Source organism: Trachurus japonicus, chromosome 18 (assembly GCF_045865225.1).
Source record: "Trachurus japonicus isolate A0001 chromosome 18, Traja_1.0".
In the NCBI taxonomy this organism is placed as follows: domain Eukaryota; kingdom Metazoa; phylum Chordata; class Actinopteri; order Carangiformes; family Carangidae; genus Trachurus; species Trachurus japonicus.
Genome location: NC_140924.1, coordinates 29,568,569 through 29,588,727, shown reverse-complemented (window position 1 = coordinate 29,588,727; position 20,159 = coordinate 29,568,569). Strand labels below are relative to the sequence as shown.

Below are 20,159 nucleotides of genomic sequence, written 5' to 3'. Positions count from 1 at the left end.
TCATTAAGCTCAACTGTAGCTTTAGCTGTGATGTGCCGTGAGTAATTAATGCAGAGGTGTTATTATTGTCTGATACAGTGTGTTACTTTAAGCTACCTGTGGAGTCTCTCTCTTTTAGTGGTTTGAGCAGTTCTTAGATGATGGCTCTGTCTCTGTCCACTGCTGACAGCAATGTGAGATCGGTTGGTAAATTAAAGAGGCCAAAGAGAGACAAATAGGCTCATTTGCTCATAACAACACAGGCTGGAAATGTTTACACAAAGGCTCTGCAAACATTCATGCTTAGTAACAATAACTGAGATAAGTAATTAATTGTCTGTCCTTTATGGCAAAAAATGTGCTGGCTCCAGCTTCACAGATGGATTATTTGTTGCATTTCTCTACTATGTATTACTTTTAATTGAATTAGAACTGAAACAATAAGTTAAGTGACAGACAGAAGCTTTATCAAACATTTTGAATGTCAGTCATTTTAGTCATTTCTAAAACCAGATATTCTCTGGCGACTGCTGCTGTTCTTTGTCTTATGTGATGCGTCAATAGAGATTAGATTTATATTCAACCTGTTGAAGGATTCACAATGTGTTTAAAATGTTGATTTTAACAAAACAGTTTGTTTACAATGAAAACTCCACAGGGTGCCTTTAACAAGAGTAGACTCTATCATTAAACTGCTAAGCTCCCAATTATCTCCAACACGGTGTGATTACTAATGCCCACAGAGTGGACCAAACAGGGAATACAGCTTTACACAGTTAAGCCTCATTTAGTGAAAGTCTCTGTTACTTAAAGAATTTGAGATGTGTCACTTACTTTGTAGTTTTGTTCTCCACATTAAAAGATGGAATTAAACATTCATATAATGATCCAATTTTCTCTCAGTGACTTTACATCTCCATTGCCATGGGAACAGACTAATCTGTTGTTGAAGATTAGCAGGCCTCCCATTAATGTGATCATTATCACTATATAAATATTCAATTGAAACAAATTATTGCTTTGACCACAAGGATGTCACTGGAGGCCTCATTAACCGTGCATTTAATACTCTTGTTGTTGTAAGTGTGTGTAATGCACACCAATCATCGATAGTCTGCATGTCGCTCAGTGTGACAGCGTGTTAAAGCCACAGGAAACCGTTTGTACATGTGTGTGGATTTTAAAAAAACAAGATTTCACTCAAAATCTCTGCAAGAGTCCAAAATACATTTGCCAAATAGAATTTCCATAAATCTGTTTGTTAGTAGATTGTCAGAGAAGGGGTCTGTGTGATGTTTACTGGAAACATTTTTTCTCTCTGCTTGAACAAATCGGTTCAACTCAAAATGATGAATTTAGCCACAGATGTTGTTTTGTCATAGTATCAGCAAACCAATCAGGGTCATCACAGGCCTACTGTTGTCTTCCACTCCTCTATTTATATACCACATGCTAATTAGATTTTGTTATTAATCAAAACTGTCACTCAAGTCAACTGACAAGTGGCTCATAACATCCATCGTGTTACAAGATTGCCCCTGTGATTTAATCTCAATACAATTAAGGATCAGGCTAGTCTTTTATCCTGGCACCATAGCAACACTGGACACTTCCAGTTAACCCACTTCACAAAGTGGTGACAAGCCAGTCATGCATGGCGTTGTAGTGCATAATATCAGTGATACTCGCGCTTGCCCCTGTCCATATGTGAGCTTAATCAGTCTCAGTGTTCACATACCCAACGGAAGAAGTGGCAGCTGATCAATAATGCTAGTTGGGCAACAGACTTGATTGATTTACTGTGGTTAATCAGTCCTTAATCAGATCTATAGAACCAGTTTAAAAGACAGCAGGGCGTCAGTGTAGATTCCCATCCAGCCATTAAGTTGTTTGGAAAGCAGCAAACACAGAAGTGAATTCTGATGAGCAGGGAGGGTGGGCTGAGAGCTGAATGAGCTGCTGGTGTAAAATAACCCAAAGACAGTCTGGCTCCAACAATCCACTATATCCCTGTCACATTATGGTAATAAATGTGAGAAAATTGCACAGGCTAAATTACTCGCATTGATCAGCAGGCGTTTGGCTTGTGAGAGAAGTCTTTTCAACTTGAAAATTTATTCTTGAAATCTAATTACTAGTTGGACACATTATTCTGAAAGAGCTATGATTTGACAGCTTGATATGTAATGTGGGACTTAAGCTTTCACATTAAATATACATTTTCCTCTGGCCAGCAGCTGAGCTGATCACTCTGCTTTGTGTTGACAGGTTGACGCACAAGATCAACACTGGCCTTCACTTCAGTCTGTTACTGCTGTGTATATGCAACACACACCAACACAACAGGAGTCAGTTACAATTAACTTTATTTGTAAGTACAGACAGAACAAGAATAATTATCGCTTTTATTTGATACCATTTGTTTCCCTTTTTTGTGCTCCAGCTCATAATTGCTCTGAGGACTTAGACCCTAAACAAGTACACATTACTAAATTAAAATGATTAAAGTAACATTTCAAAACTAGAATGATGTTGAAATGACAAAATTAAAGAAACATTGACAACTTGTGAACTTTGATAGAAATTCCATGGAGACATTTTTAATCTGCTAAACTGAAAGAGTAAATAAAGAGTTTGGTTGGTTTCATAAAAACACACAAATGAAGCAATAGAAAGAAAATAGAAATGTCACAGACCCTATTTTCATGCTCGGCGACAGTTCACCTCCAGATCTCATGAGCTCAAGAATAGGTCAACTTTATATCCCCTGTCTGAAACAAATAACATTTTCCAGCTGTGTGTACTTTTTCTGATTTATTCTTTTTCCCCAGACACAGAACAGTAGTACATTGTTGTAAGCACAGTTGTTGCAATTGCTGCTGGCTGAGACAGAGAAACAATGCGATACAGTTTACATTATTGCATGAATTGATGCCAACATTTTACATGTGCAAATTTACACTGTGAAGGGAGAGAGAGAGGAAAAGCAGATAAGTGAGAAGAGCTAAAGGGAGAAGAGGAGGAGGAGGAGGAACCGTTATATTATTGTGCAACCGCTTGTCATAAACAATCATTCATACATTCCCACCACTTTATCTCCATCTCTTTCCAAAGACTCATACAGACTGATACAGCCAGGAGGTACAGTGAGGCATGGCAGTGGGCTGGGAGAGTGAGGAAACCTATCAGTGCTCTAATTAAGTATGGCAGCGCTGCTCAGTATTGATGCATAGTTCAAAAGGGGACTCATTCTCAGAGGTAATGGTGCAAAAATTCTGGAAACAATCCAGTCGAGTACAAAGTGATTCAAGTTCAATTTTGAGTCTCGATCGATGTGTTTTGTCCAAGGTGCACAGAGGCTTTGGAAAGTAAGCTGTTGTCTTTTCTGGCTCGCTGTCCCAAACACACCCTGCTTCACTGTGTTACAAGGAGATTGTGCCACTTCCTTTCACACTGTATTTGATACATGATCATGTTTAACTTTCACTGGTCAGGGTACGTGCACATTCAGTTTGGCATTGATCACTTTCAGATGTAAGACCCTCAGAAAGCTGACAGAGGAGTTAGAAAGAAGTCTAGTCTTCTGAGAGTCTAATTTCAGTATTAAACACCATGGTCTGACAGCTGAGTCGATTTGCTGCTGCATTGCTATGAAATATTTTGGATAGTGTTACTATGGAGATGTAGTCACACCAGCATTCAGTGGATTTGGTTTTGTTTTCTTTTGATCCAGGCAGCACTCAAGGGCGAGGAGTGTTAGCGTGAATATTTAGCATTAGCGCGTGTGTATGAATATTTCATTTCTTTAACAATGTTTCAGCTCTGGAGGTGCAACATTATGGAGACTGGTTGTCTTTGTCTTAAAATTGGTTTGAACGAATACACACACAGACATTTAGACTCATTTATGCAAACACACTCGCACGCATTAGAAATATAAAGCTGAGCACTGCTACTGGGAGTCTCCAGAGTCTCATATTAGTCCGGCTAATTTCACATCATTTGACAGAATTAATTCATAAATTAATCAGCAGAGCTTCAGAAAATAACACCACACGCCTCCATTACGCTACCATGTAATCCCATTTACACCTAGCATTAAAATCCCCATGCAGACAGAGGACCATTCACCATAATCTCTGCCTGCTCCTGAAAAGACAGGATGAAACTGCTCCGCTGACAACTCTTCCACCATCACACTATTAAACGAGACACTTAAAAGGCCTTAGAAGCCACCTTAAGACTCTGTGACTTAGGGCCTCCCAATTGATACAGCAGATAGAGCTCAGCTGGTTTAGTTGGGCCGCCCTATTGCTGTCCAAGGTACTTTGTCAAAATCACATCTCTAATCCTGTTTGGGTGTTTCCAATGCAGCCTACAGCTTCATTTTAACAATGTTGCAACTGTTTCTGCCTGGGGATTTTAAAGACAGGTACAAGTGGAGAAACATTTTTAACGGCAGCGTGGATCTTTGAAAAATAAAACCACCACCTACCATTACTGATACAGTAACAGAATACCATTTTCACTTTGGTGCAACATTTGTCATTACTGGCATGTTTGTCTGTGTCCTTGTCAACCTAAAATTGATTTGTTGTGCTCTTATTGTGAATATATTTTCAAAATATTGTGTTTTTTCCCCCCATCAGCCCATGTGTGCCTGTCTTTTCCAAAGATCAGTTTTATATTTTTCACATACAAAAATAAGTGAGTCTAATTGCAGCAAGTGATCACACATTCCCAGAATGCAGAATACCAATAATGTTTTGCAAAGGCGAACATGCTAAAAAATTAAAAGAATGTTCCCATATGAAAAGATGATTTGGTAATACATCCTCCAGTCTGTCCTCCTCCGTCTGAACTCTGCTCGTTACAAACACAAACATTTAGTAGTCATTAAAATAGCTTCACCCACTCATCTTTAATATATGAGGCAACATCAACAGCTTAGAAATGGAAACTGGAAAGTAGATGTTACGACCCTGTTAGTGTTACACATCATTAGCTATATATAGTATATCACATTTAAGACTAGCATTTAAGTGGAATGTATCACTATTCAAATATACTTGATGTTATTCTAAAATGTTTTTTTTTCTCCACAAGTTGACATTAGTAGATATACTATTTTTTTATCTAATCACCACATCTAGGGAATTTACATGAAGAAAGTGGTACAATTCAGTTAGGAATTCCCATTAGGATTGTCATATCATCTGCGCTTTGCACCCATCAGGCCTGTATATGTGTTTTGCTTCATTTTGTGTCCCCAGTGTAACTGAACAGAATATTATGTACAAATCAGGGGCCAAAATGTCCTGCAGTCCTACCACAGAGATCTATGTCTTTAGAGGATTCCTGTTTTTCCTTATCCTCTTTTTTTTCTAAATCCTGTTCCTCCATCTCTCAGAATTTCTGAAATCAGATTGTCTAACCCCCTACCCCTCCCTCCCACCCCCCACCTGCCCTCTCACTCTACTCCTCGATTTCCAGTATCAGGTCATCTCCCTCCAGGGAGGAGTCGGCCGTGACATGGACAGCCTTAATGGTCCCGGCCAACGGGGAGTTGACCACGGTCTCCATCTTCATGGCCGAGAGGACGCAGAGCGGCTGACCCTTCTCCACCTTGAATGATGAGAAAGAGAGTTCACAGAACATTTAAAACATGAGTCAAATGTAGAAACCATTGAACAAGTCTGTAGTTGAAGGTTAACAAGAAAGGTACAGTTAAAGTGTTGACCAGAAAAGATATTTATATTCCTCAAAGCAACGACTCTGAAAAGAAGCATTTTGTATCACTACTGAAATGTTTTGACACAATATCCAGCAGCACACTTCTGCTGCGCAAATCTCAAGTGGACAGGGCTGGAGGGCATTTGAACATTTGTTTTTGTGCTGACACCATACAAGACTTTTGGTACTACTGACAAATGACACTTTTCTTGAGACTACTATACTATATACTAAACATTTGCATGAATGAAAAACTAATTTATTTTTTACTAATCCCTAGTTATTTTGAACTGACACATTAACCCAAAGTGAACAAATGCGATGTTAAATAAAGTGAAGAGAGAAAAGAGGGAGTTGATAATAGACTGACCTTGGATCCGACTTCCACCTTGACCTCCAGGACTTTTCCAGGCATGGGCGCTCCCACCTGACCCTTGATAGACTTCTGGGCCTTGGGATGGAACTTCATTTCCTGGGTAAAGGGAAAAGAGATTTCATACATCCATCTGTCCAGCTGATCATCCATCCACGTCATCTACACATGCCTGCCTCCCATGTGCTCATTCATCCAGACGATGAGCCGTCGATATAGTTCACCCAATGCAGACATCAGACATTACGCCCTGATGAGCCTCTGTCCACTCTCACAGGAATAAAAATCACTCTGACTGTCAAGTGACCCATAATAACATCAGTTTTCTTCAACTAAAGTTGAACATAGGAAATGAAATCCTTCCCTTCCTCTCTCCACCTGTTTACCTGCACTGACACTCATCCCCCTCTCAAACCATCTCATCCATCATTTCCCCATCTACCAACTCATACCTCTTTTTTCCATCAACATATCACCCTGCCTCTATTTATCAGTACCCCCTCCCTCAACCTATTGACTCCCCCTCCGTCCCTCTGCATACCTTCATGGCCAAGGTGTCTTTAACCAGCACAGATCTCAGCTGCCCGTTCAGCTCGAAGAAGACCTCTCTCTGACCGGCCTTGTTCAGGTCGCCCAGTGCCAGAGCCTTGATGTGGAGGATCTTCCCTCTCTCCAGCTCCACCTGAGGTAAAACACAACCAGAGACAGGGGGGGAGGAATGGGACAGTGAGCGGAAGGGAGAAGAAGACACACATTCGAGAGGAAATGGTAGATGAGGGAGAGTGTGAGGGAGGACAGGACAGAAACAAGATTATATTAGAAAATTTTAATTAATACACGGGTGCACAGTTCACAAGTCCAGCCAAAGCAATAAAACCAGACTGCAGAGCCCAATGAAATTAAAAAGTGAAGTTAGTGGGGTGAGACAAGCAGAATGTTGCTTTCCACTCGTATTTCTTTTCACCCTCCCATTGTGTTGCAATGTCTCCCAGCATGCACTTGTTTGAGAGTAGTAAAACAAAGAGACCTTGCCAATCCACAAGTAGGCACTCACTGAGCCTCACTTCACTAAATGGCTTGAAATATTAATCAAATCATGTGCCATTGTATGCTGTGAGAGTTTTGTATTTTACACTGATGAGTAATTTTCTTTTGTTCAAATTTCACTACAAGTCAGTGACTGTCAGCTTTTATTAGCTGCCCGTTTTAGTGTTTAACTCAGTTGTAGAGAACAGTCATGTTGTGAATAGGAGAGGATGAAGCTCCTCCACAGTTTTTTTCTACAGGAGACATTTTGACTTGTCGGAGCATGAAAGTCACAGGTCTGACTAATAACATTATAGACGGCTCTGTTCTGTTCAAGTGGCGGTGAAACGCGACAGTGTGACAGGAAGTCTGCGTGCACTGCACCAGGACCTGGAAACTTGGTCATTTCTTTTATTTACACCTGGTTTGACACGTCGAAATGCATTCTTGGAAAAGGCTTATATTATATGAACCTTCTTTCTTTTCTTTTTTTAAGTTATCTTTTTTGGCTTTTTATGCCTTTAGTACAGTTGAGAGAGAGGGCCGTCTGGTCTGCTCAACCTACTGCACCACTCAGCGCCCCATGAACCTTATTTCTAAAACAGAAATTAATTTAATTGACATGAATCAACTATAATCTTGATAAGTGGTTTAAGTAGCTCAATTCATTTGGTCTGGAGCAACTGTAGCTTTAACTTTCTCTTTTCTTTTGAAGGGGACCTGCCAGAATACATGGATGTAGACACCAGCTCAACGTTTCACATTCTGATGCATCTGAGAATTGAGCCTGCAGCGATCTATATCCCTACTTATAGTGGTACAGCTGCTCATAACGTCACTTTTTCAGTCTATCTGAACTGCGCTAAGCAGGTTGGGAGTTAAACCTGCCCCCAAGCACAACAGTTAGTCATTCATACAGTAAATATACAAACATGAGCTTAAGATGTATAACGATATCACTAGGGGTTCAGCAGTCCAGATAAATAGACTCTGAGAATGGATTGTGGAAACGTGGTGGTTGGTGCTCTGGTAAAATAAACCTTATTTATAATATCTGTGGAGAAGAGATGCACTCACAGGAGTTATATAAAGTATGTAAAAACACTGGACTGTTTGTGTAGACATTTTCCTGCTTAACTTGATACCTCAGGGCAGCAAAAAATAAACAAGGCATGAATGGGTGTATGCTCTATCTCTGTGTTTACTCCAGACACACCAATACAGACATCAAAGAGAGGGAGGAGTGGTGCAGACAGAATGACAAACGGAGAGACAGACAGGAGGGAGGGAGAGAGACAACAGCAGATTTGGGGATATAAAAACATTTTCCCAGCCTTTAAACTCTGTGGCTTTTACCTGCCACCTGTAACTGTTTGTTCCCAAACAAAGACATTACTCTACCTCTGTGGAGCAACAGCAGACAGCTCTTTCCTGCTCTATCACCATGGTCACTGCTGTGTTGTGTTTCTAGTCTTTCCCTTGACGCTGTCCACTGTACTTCTTCATTTATCTCACGCCTCTGCTCAGATCTCTCATCTCACCAGGGGGAGACTCATTTTTTTCCGTCTTTCCATTTGTCCAACTTCCTCTCTGTGGCTTTCAATCTCTCTCAGTATCAGTTCTCCCGTGTGTCACAGCTTTCCATTTTATATTGTTATTTTGCTACCTATTACTGTGGCCACTCTGACTCTCTTGCTGTTATTAATTCCCCTCATCTGGCTCTTTCAGCCTCTGTTGTTTTGACTTCTCTGTGTCTATTCACTCCTCTTTCAACACTTCCCTCTCATCCTTTTTGTTTTTCACATTGGCATCTCAGCTGAGTCTCCATTGATATTCCAAACTAAATCTTTGTGCAAAGACAAAAATACACACTGCTGCAGGTACGTATTGATCTCAGTTTCATTCTGCCTCTCTCTTTCTCTGGGTGCTCTGACTCTTCATCTATTTCCCTCTCTGCGTATCTGATAACAAAATCTTTCTTTGCATGGCTTTGCTTTCTCTCCGGCACTAATCTTCATCTCTACCTGCTTCTCTCTGCACCTTCCTTCCCTCTCAGCTTACTCTCCAGTCTGCACTGTTTTAATGGGAATCTTGGCAGGTCTGCCTTCCCCTTTCTACTCTACATCTCCTCAAGTGCTTCCATGAAATATACACTGCATGTCCCTTTGAAGACTTGCATAAAATGTTTGATTCTTTTGAAGATGATTTTGTCGAAGATGTAGCTGTGTGAATATAAGCCTGTTTTATACAGAGCTACAAAGAAGCCTTCATTGCACTGTTGATATCTCACACATGCATTCAGACTTTCACTTCAGCTCACTCACTGGCTGCTGTTGGAAACAGATGTTAGTGGTCACACCAATTCTGTCTTCTCTACACCTCATACTGTATGTGGTGTAACTTTTTTTCTAGCATATATAGAAACCCAGGAAACATCCAAGCTATCATTTAGCTCATTGGCAAATATGTATCAAGAGAAAAGGAAGTAAAGATACAAATTAATTCTTTCCTTTGTAGAGCTGGCCCCTGAAACTATACAAGTTCAACCAGGGTTTTGCTTCCATCATAAGTCGTTTTATTTATCTCATAACCTATCTGTTGTCAATCATTATCAGATCTGTGTACTCCATCAGTTAAGATGGAAACAGAACTGGCCTGCCCTCCCTTCCCATGAACCAGTCTGCCACATTCAGTCCTCCCATTAAGCTGGCCTGCCCCCCCCCCACCAGAAGCTCCCTTCATCAACTCTTGTTAACATTTCCATGTTTCCCACATTCTGTGTCATAAACTATAAACTGTTTTCTTGTCTGTAACAACATCTATTGCACGTCTGTCCATCCTGGGTGAGGGATCCCTCCTCTGTTGCGCCCCCTGAGGTTTCTCCAATTTTTCTGTTAACGATTTGGCTCTTCAAATACAGGATGGTGCTCTACCGTTCAAAATCTCTAAAAATGCCTTTAAATATTTAGGCATTAATATCACAAGGCACATGCAAAGCCTTCACCAAGAAAACTTCAGTCTGCTATTTGAGAAAGTCAAACTAGACCTAAAGAAATGGAAACCACTTCATCTGTCCTTAGCAGGGAAAGTGAATTGTATAAAAATGAATGTGCTCCCCAAGTTTCTTTATTATATTATATAAATAGGAGCATTGTGATCCTTCTGTATGTTTATCTATGTACAATATTGTTGATGCTCAATAAAAAGTAAATAAAAAATAAAAAAATTTAAAAAGGGTTTCCTATGGAGTTTTTCCTCAGTGGATGTGAGGGTCTAAGGACAGAGGATGTTGTTACGATGCCATGTAAAGCCCTTTGAGACAAACTGTTTGTAAAAGCGGGCTATACAAATAAAATTGCCTTGCCTTGCATCGTAGCACAACAACATCAAGACACTTAGACACTGACTTGTTTTGGTTTAATGGTTCTACCTTTTCACTGTGAGCCCACCACATACCACAAAGTGTTCATCAAAGTCACATGAACAGACAAATGCAGTGCTGTTGAGCTAACAGCCAACACAACTGTAATTTAATGAACACCCTGGTTTGACACTCACATGCTGGTGGATCACACAACTGAACCCTTGGATTTAATAATTAATAATGACCTATTAACCACAATGCTCAACTGGTATTATAATATGAACCATTTCTTAGGATAAATTCACCAAAGGGTAAACATCCCTCAAACCATCCCTCCTGGATTAAGGTGGACTTTCTTTGTTTGAAGCCATTCTGTAGTTTTACTTGGATGTTTGGGTTCATTGTCTTACTGCGTCCTCCTGCTTCGACTACCCTGACATTATCCTCTTACACTAGATATTTCCCCTTGGTGAAGTTGAACTGTTGAGCCAAGAGGACACACAAGCCTCAAATGATGATGATGATGATGCTCCTCTTTCTCCTCCTCACTTCACTAGTGGGACAATGAGGCTGTGTTTTTATGCTGTCCCTTTTTACATGATACATGGTGCTACATGGTCTTCTAAAACATTTCAACTATTGTTTCATCAGTCCATAAAACTTTTCCCAGTAGAGCTATTGAGTGTTGGGCTGCTCTTCAACAAACTTCGGTGGAGTTTTTTTTGAGCAGGAGAGAAGTGGCTTTTTCCATCTAGCTCTTCATTCATTTGAACCTTTAGTTTTTTCTTCTAGGGAGAGTAGCTACAGAACTAAATGGCCTCTATTTATAGACAGTCTGACTGTGGACTGATGAATATTGAAAATGTGTCATATGACTTTCCAGTTTTATGCAAATGAGCAACTCTGGATCTAAGTTTTCTGAGATCTTCTTTTCCCAGCCATGATTCACATCAGAGAACTTAATTAGCAAACCTAAAATTGTGGGTATTTTTTTCAGCAGCCTGAGAAGGTTCAACACACAAACCTCCAAACTGGTTTTATTGGCTGAACTCCAGGTTTGATAGCTCCTGATAACAGTTGGTTTTTGCTGACGTCATTAGGATCAAAGTTCACAATAATTTCTAACCTACAGTGAAGGTTTGTGGGGGAGGACAGCACAGTGACTGTTATAAGACTGTTGTTTCATGTATTTCATCAGAACTTAGATGTCCTGATTGAATTTGAAGACAAAGGTTTCACTTCTTTTTTCTTGCCATTGTACTTAGTAACAGCTGAGAATGAGTGTGTATGCTGGCATGTGGACACCAGGCTCCAGTTGTTTCAGACTCACTGAACATGACAGCGTGTCTGAAATATTCCAAAGCTTGTGTCACAGAAAAGTTGCAGAAACTACAAGTCTTCTGTTTAAAAATGGATGCACGAATCATCAAGTCAGAGTAAAGAGAGAATTTTGAACTTAAGTGCTCTACATCTACTTGTCAGTGCAAACAGTTCATCACTGGGTAAAGCATTAAAAATACATATTGTCTAACAGGGAGTTTATCCCTAAACACACTCAAACAAATGATAGAAATTAATTCTGAATCAATACAATTCTATCATGCCCAACCCCTACCACCCATCATCTTCTTGGTTTAATTTCTCATCATCATACTTGTGATGGCATCTCTAATTCATTATTTACTCTCCTTATCTCACTGATATATCTGCTGTGCTACTGTCTACATAGCCTTCACATCCTTCTTATGTTTATTAAGGCAGTACCATAAGACACAGATTTAAATTAATCTGCCTATCTAAACACGTTTCACATTATGCTTCACATCAACTCTTTGACATGAGTGTATTAATGTCTTGTGTGGCCTGTGACTAGAGGGACAGAGTGTCTGTGCACTTTAGCACTGATATGGCGTGTATGACTGGGTCCATGTTTGTGAATATTTGTTTATATTCCCCTCAAACATGATTAATACCATACTGAATCATCAGCACATGACTGATAGGTCAGTGTGTTTCTCCTGCTGTTTGTGTTGTATGTACGCGTGGGTGGACGACAGTAATGGACAGAGTTGTCATCCGTCTGTAGGTGTATATGAACGCACTCTGAATTGATGCAATTTCACTAAGTGGTCATTTGGTCTTTAAAAAGCTATTTCAGGGTCATGTGCATAAGTGGGTTCGAACAAGACCAAGTTAGTCAGAAACTGGCTGAATCATACGGAAGCCGAGAACGGCCACGTCCATAATATTTTTTTTATAATCGTTTTCTCGTGATAACGACTTATTATTTCGTTATCTCGAGATAACAAAGTCCGTTTTCTCGTGATAACGAATTAATTTATTTCGTTATCTCGAGATAACAAAGACCGTTTTCTCGTGATAACGAAATAATCATAGAATGTGTCGTTGACATGGTTGCCTAGCAACATGTTTCCCCGGTGCAATCGCTTCTGTTTACGGGGTTAATATAATCAAAGACGGTTTATATAATACATCCATGGTAGCAGCTGGTTAGCCGCTTTATGTTCGTAGCAGGAGGCTACTAAAGCGAGTCTGTTGGAAACACTACACATCTACAGATCTAACGTAACAGAAGAGATGTTTTTCGTGGGATAATTGCCCAAAACCATGTGTAGAACTCAAATCAGTGAGCTGATTAATGTGATCACATCATGCTGATTTCAGCCTTCAAGAGCTGCCACTAACGTTAGTCTGCTCTGAGGAGCTGTCAACAATGAAGTACCGGTAAGTTACACTTAACGTTAGTTTGTTTACTGAGCTGGGTTTATTTAAGGGGCTACAGCTTAGCATAAACACATGAGAGTAGACTACGTTATGGCAGCTCCAGCTAAGGTAATGTTAGCTAGTTGCTGCTCAGATAAAGCTCATGAACACTGCTGTCTTGCCAAATTAACATTAGCCTACATGTCAGTGGTCGCAGGCAACAGGTGTCTGATGGTTCGAGATAAGAGGTTGTGATTTCTGACAGCAGCAGCAGCCAGTAGCTAACGTTAGCTTAGCTGAAACAGGATAGATGGGACCACCGGCCGGTAGCCCCTTAAATAAACCCAACGTTAAGTGTAACTTACCGGTAAGTTATTGTTGACAGCTGGTGTGGACAATAATCACACCAGTGAGTAGGCTAGAGTAGAAAAGTTAACTGCCCCATGCTCGAGCTGAACAGTAGCCTCCTGTTGCTAGGCAACCATGGCAACGACACATTCTATGATTATTTCGTTATCACGAGAAAACGGTCTTTGTTATCTCGAGATAACGAAATAAATTAATTCGTTATCACGAGAAAACGGACTTTGTTATCTCGAGATAACGAAATAATAAGTCGTTATCACGAGAAAACGATAATAAAAAAAATGTATACGGACGTGGCCGTTTTCGGCTTCCGTAGAATCAACTTACTATAACTGAATCTTTGCAGAGCAAGAAATCACACTACATTATACAGTATTACAGTAAAGTACATACAACACAACAGTGCTTGTGTCCTCCTACCACAATCAGAATACAAAGGATTCTTCGAGGCTTGCTGGTAGGCTTGGCTGATAAAGCTCTTGTATTGGATTTGCAACAGGCTTGAAATGAAGAGCAAAACAATACCAAATGATTACTGTGAAAGCCTTTATATCTACTTCCCACAACATCAACAACTCAGGGCTTTAGGTCTAGCTCAGCGCTCAAAAAGATTTGGTGCTCAAATCTGTTTTGATCAAGATTTCCGCTGTTTGCTTCACAGACTAGCTGCCAAGAGCTCATAAACAGCTTTTGTTCCAAACATACAGTTAATAGTGTGGTTGCGTAAGTACTGCAAGAGTCATCTCATCTGTAACGGACAGTTGCTGTCTTTTGCTGCTGTCACTGTGGATTTAGCACAAACACCAGCTAAGGCTCGCCATGACAAGCTCAAAGGCTTCTCCTCCGCTTCATCTTCTGAATCTATTTGAAATGGCACATCATTTAAAAAGAAAATCTAATTCAACTCCAACGTTCTATGTTCTCTGACCACTTTCACTTTGTGTTTTCATTGTAGTCATTTGTCATGAACAAAACCCTGGTGATGTAAGTCATCGTTTCTGTTTGTCTATCACTTTTCACATATGCGGGGGGGGGGGGGGGGGGGGGGGCTCAGGCTTTGTTGACCAGTGTAGGAGAACTTCTGACTATGGCTGGGGACCAGGCAGTAATGGGGAACTGTCCAGGTAACCTGGGTTTGTGGTGGTTCTCATATTTAAAACAGGCTCCAACTATCTGGACTACCTTTGCTTAACCCAGTTATGTGACAGAAAATGGGTGGACACATTGATACAAGTGTATGATTGATTGTACAGTTTCAGATTACACCTGCATTCCATGTGGGGGGGTGTTTTCTAGGTGAAGGACTAGTGTGCATGCTGCAGTGAGTCATGCTACCTGTACCTCAAGTATTAAAGCATTCCTGATTCAAAATCTCACCAAACTGTTTTGACTGCTCAGTGCTATTTCCTCTCCTCACTGGCCTGACTGCTGCAATCAGCAGTGAAAAAGTTGCCATGCATGAGCAGAAAGAGAAATGTGCTTGTCACAAGCATCAAACAATTATCATTTCTGATATGAATCTCAAAGGTTGCATCAGCTACTCACAACAGTCAACAGTCAGCCTGCCTCTAACACTCACATCAAACCACTATGGGTTATATGCAAACGCCTCATGTCTCAAAAAGTCAGCTGAGGCAACTTGAGTGCATGTGTAGAGTCTAATGCTGAGGCCATACATCCTTCCTGCTGTATACAGTAGTGATATTCACTTTACTAGGAACATTTGTAGAATGTTATGCAGCACCAACACCCACCTTCATGAAGCAGATGATGTGTTCAGGTTTTGCTGACAGTGTCAGTAATGTGTAAATTTGATAGTTTATAGTTGTTGGTTGTAATTGTTGTAATGTTGATACAGTCACCAACACTAACATTACTCTCAGTGCTACAACATTACCAATTAACACCTCTATGATGAAGCTGCCACCTGCTGCAGCCAAATACATAAACACCTTCCTATAAACTACTCTTGAAATACACAAAGCAAAGTAATATAAATATATCTGTATCAAAATGGAGCGGCACACAGCCTGAGCCGATGTGCATGAAGAGCATTAGTAAAAGTGAATTGGATTAGAAATGACAACAGTGAGATCAGTTGTTTCTACTCCAGGAGCTTCTTTCAGCCCTTGAGGATTTTTTGCAGAGTGAAAGAAAGAAAACAGCTAACAGACGCTTGATCCTGCGTTTGACAGGTCACTTTTTTGACATGTTTTCTTTCCTTCTCTCGTCTGGTACTGCTTAATCGGACCTGATCGAGGGGGAGTACCATCGTCATGACAACAGGGGGAAGTTTGTTTCTGTGGTGCTGAGTGACTGATGCTGAGCACAAATCTTAGTGCCTGAAAGTCCTAAATATGACAAGAGTGGAGAAGAAAAAACATCCCTCTGCAGATTAAGAGCTTTGTTGAATATTTACTCTTTTTTGTTGATGAATATTGTTCTGACTCACAAGAATGTTTCTAACTCAAGTCAAGTATTATGTTGTAGTTAGTTACAACAATAATTCTCACTAAATGGTGGCTTCAAAGTAAATAGAAGCGTCTAAAAGTGCAGTAGCTGCAGAGAGTCTTTATTTATTCTAATCAGTGGTTAATGATCTGACTGTGGGGCTCCAACTTGAGGAATCAAATGTTTCACACCCTGGGGTGACTGACATGAAAGAAGGGTGCAGGGCCTGTCTGTGTTCAGGTCACTATTAGATCATTAGTATAATCAATGCAGCTCCAGATTCTCAGATAATAATAGAGCAGCAGAGTAGTGGCACTCCCCTTGTCCCTCGTAATATCAAAATCAATTAACACGAGCCTGGAACCATTTTGCTGCAGTGAAATGAAGCAGTAATTAAGCATGGTTGCCTTTGGTTGCTCTGAATCACTGTCAGTTAAATCTGTGTGCGTGTGCATTACTCGTAATGAGAGAATCAGGACAAAATAATGAAGGAAATAAAAGTATGTAGAAGGATCAGATGGCTACTAATGAAGGATGGGTGTTGCGGTTTTACTGGGATTATAGCTAATGCTGATTGGCAGATGAGCAGGAGTCTAGACAAGGAGCTTTGTGAAAATTGTGGAAGGTAACAGGTGAATTAATGGTAAACAAATGTGCACTTGAAAATACACATTTCGTCTGAGCTGTGAAAACAAATTATTGAAGGAGGAGGGTATAAAACTGGGACTCAACTGTCTCTGAAGCAGCTTAACTCCATCTCAGTGCAAAACTCAGCAAAATGTGGCTTACTTTAAAATGGTGGATTTCCAGACACCTAATAAAACGTTGTGTTGGGTGTGTGAACACTGAAGGGCTTCTGAAAACAGGTCCAGGTAGGAGAGAAGAGGGTTGGTTGTCACACTCATCATAACTCGCCAACCAACGGGTGCTGTCACAATATTGGTATTGAAATGATCACAACTGGGACCAGAGTTCACTCCTTGCTGGAGTCTGACACTTCAACCTTTAGTTGAGAGGATTTTTTTTTCATGTCAACACAACACAAATTCTATGTGTCCTGTTTATGCTCTTTTTAGTCATGCCATTTGAATAAAAATACATGTTTCAATTTTATTGTAAAAATTACGACCCCCCCCCCCCCAACCAACCCCACAGTGCGTCTCAGATTGTCTTTGATGATTAATAAATTATTGTTAAATTAATTAAAAGAATGAACAGGATAACCATTGAAACCCAATACTTTAAGCTTCCTAGTAATGTTGGAATGACGACTAGGATGTTTTGATGAGGAGATATTCATGCAAGACTAAACAGTGTGACAACCAACCCCGTTCTTCCTACTTGATGCATCACATTTTCAATGAGCACAAGATTTTGAAAGGGGAAGATCAATTTCAATATAATGTATGGAGAATAAACATGTTTGCTGAAGAGAAGAAGAGTTTAGGAAATTATTAACCCTGTGAAACTGAACAGAGGTTTTAATCCTTATTGAAATAAAATTTGAAATGCTTCAAATGCAATTAACTCAAATTACAGAAACATTCTGCTATTTCCTGCAGATGAACGATGAACACAGTTGCTTACTGAACATTAGCAACTGTGTTTACTTTCATTTGAGCTTAGGGGACTGTGTGGGACAAGTATGTGTGAAATACACATTTATCTGGAAAGTTTCAGAGGATTTGTGCCACTAGCCATTCATTGCTCATTCATTGATATTCATCCTTTCACTACAGTGACATTTCTGCAAAATTAGCATAACTCATTTCCTTATATATTATATTCCTTATATGGGACAGTAGTAGAGGACGAGGGGGTCTGGATAAGGTGGGTCCAGGCCTAATGGACAGAACCATAGACCATGAAGCTGCTGACCCTGGTGATGAATGTTGATCTACTCAGTCTTCAAACGTTTCAGCTGGGGCACGATCAACCCCCCCCATCCTGTGTAAAGCCTCTACACCAACAGCTGTTCACCTGGTGCCACAATCTGAGATCTGCTGCACAAGATGCTTACTGTACTGTACTGTACTGTACTGTACTGTACTGTACTGTACTGTACGTGAAAATAATACACAGGCAGCTGCACAACACCGACAGGTATCTGTATCCCAGGATGCACTGTGACAACCACCTAGAGGTTTAACTTCCTCCTGGTCTCCGAGGCCACCAGCATCATCCTAGTGGAAGTGACATTGCTGAGAGGATCTCATGGCAGAAGTGCATTAGAGCAAGAGGCCACATGCTGTATTAAGATGAGGTCACTGGCTGCTAGAAGCAGTGCTGGAAGCCATCCTGGCTGGATTCACATAATGTGGGCCAGTCCAGCTTTGGCATCACTAAAGTGACAAGGAGCAGAGACATGATGGACATCAACAAGACAGCAGGGAGATCCTGGAGGTGGCTCTGGACTGTTCACACAAGCTGGGTCACCAGGAAGAAGGTGTCTGATTTAAAGATTTGAGATCCCACTGATCCCAGGATACATCACTAATGATGTGTTCAGTAGATATGGTATTTTACAAACTATATTCAATTGATCAAGATATTAAAAAAAAAATCCAATTCAGTTACAAACATTCAGGCATTGCAGTGCATTCAGTTTTTACATTTCTATCTTAATATCATCTCAAACACACTTGTACAACATCATTTCCCTTCATGGCCATGTATTTGCAGCATCAGACCTCTCATTTTTATTGTGTGCTCCCATCCTGCAGCACAGACAGCAGGGCTCCCCCATCAACACCACTAACACAAATACTACACAGAGCTGCCACAGAGCTGCAGTCAAAAATATCACAACCAGCGTCTCTGACCTGCTTCACATACCGCTGCCATCTGGTCACAGGTACAGTCCTACTGGGTAAATGTGCCACTTTAAAAAGGGCCTTCCTGCACAGTGCCACCACCTCCTACACTGGTTTCCACACACCAACCTGTGTGGCTGTGTTCCTCAGTCAGTGGTCTGACACAGTATGATGCAGTGACTCAGTTTAAATAAGGATTAAACCCACTGGTATTCTATCTATATTATTTATGATGGTGTCATTTCCTTTCTACCGAACTAGTGTTAAACTTCAGTCTTTAAGTTGTCTTCGTGTTTGTTATAGTAAAAACAGTCTTCCTTATGACCTACAGGAACAGACAGAAAAGCCTAGAAAAAAACAAACTTTTAAATATTGTGCCAAAAGACATGTCTTTATGTGATGACACGTTGAGTGACAGACTCCTCCAACATCTCCTTCAGAAAGTAAATTTCTCTCTGATCTGATGTCTGATTCTGACATGTGCCGCAAAGGTTACTGCCAGGAGTTTCAGAAATCTCTTTGGAATTCACTCTTCAATCTGGACTTTAACAATCACTTTAGTTTGAGTTCTGCTCATCACAGTGTTTCCTCCTGTCATTCTCCTGAAACTTTCTGTTTACGCTACACTTCCTGGATGAAAACACCATCTTTCACATCGTCTGTCTCCTGTTCTGACAGAAACTTTCAATCAGCACCGGGGACATCTTGACATATTTCTGCTTACTGTACCATCCAAAGGTCTCAGACCACTGTATATTCATGTATGTTAAAACCAGTTTCCAGCTGGTTCTGCACTTTGACTGGAAATGGTTTGCTATTCGAATGCCAATCTCCTCCAGGAATGTGTCATTTTGTGGCTTTGCTGTTCCAAGCGACAGCCAATTATCCCATCTTCACACAAGAGATTGTTGCATTCCTGTACCCTGCTAATTTGTTTGCATGCGAAGCTAATTCAACTCATTTGTTTTATTGCTTCACTGGACTGCACGTTAAAACGGCCTCCCTGCTGGTAAATAAACATACCAAATAAATAATCAATCAAAGGGAACATGCTTCAGGAAATCAGTACAGTTATATTTGACACACTGGGACTCAGTGTCTTCACTGGCCTTCTCTCAAACATCATATGACACAACAGATCTGTTATTTCTCTGCAGGAAGACCAATGTGATGGCTGGGAGGGGGATCAGAAATGTTGTTTGTTCCCTTGTTAAAGTGTTAACATCTCAATCCACCCCACTGTGTTATCAACACTTCACTGTGCCTCTGCACCAAACTGCATCAAACCTCAGCCATCTGCACTGATGGAAAATCACTTCTGATAATGTCT

The 20,159-nt window shown here is 40.5% G+C and overlaps 1 protein-coding gene across 2 annotated transcripts in view; it reads right to left on the bottom strand.

Moving 5' to 3' along the window:
• Positions 1-2,774: 2,774 nt before the first annotated feature.
• Positions 2,775-20,159, bottom strand: part of pcxb (pyruvate carboxylase b) — a 278,215-nt gene continuing 260,830 nt past the window's right edge. For both annotated transcript variants that reach the window (XM_085759433.1, XM_085759432.1), the window contains exons 25-27: positions 6,627-6,767; positions 6,083-6,184; positions 2,775-5,604 (exon numbers count right to left, since the gene is read on the bottom strand). In XM_085759433.1, coding sequence (XP_085615559.1) covers positions 5,455-5,604; positions 6,083-6,184; positions 6,627-6,767 — 393 coding nt within the window. In that variant the 3' untranslated portion in view covers positions 2,775-5,454. The remainder of the gene's footprint in view (positions 5,605-6,082; positions 6,185-6,626; positions 6,768-20,159) is intronic.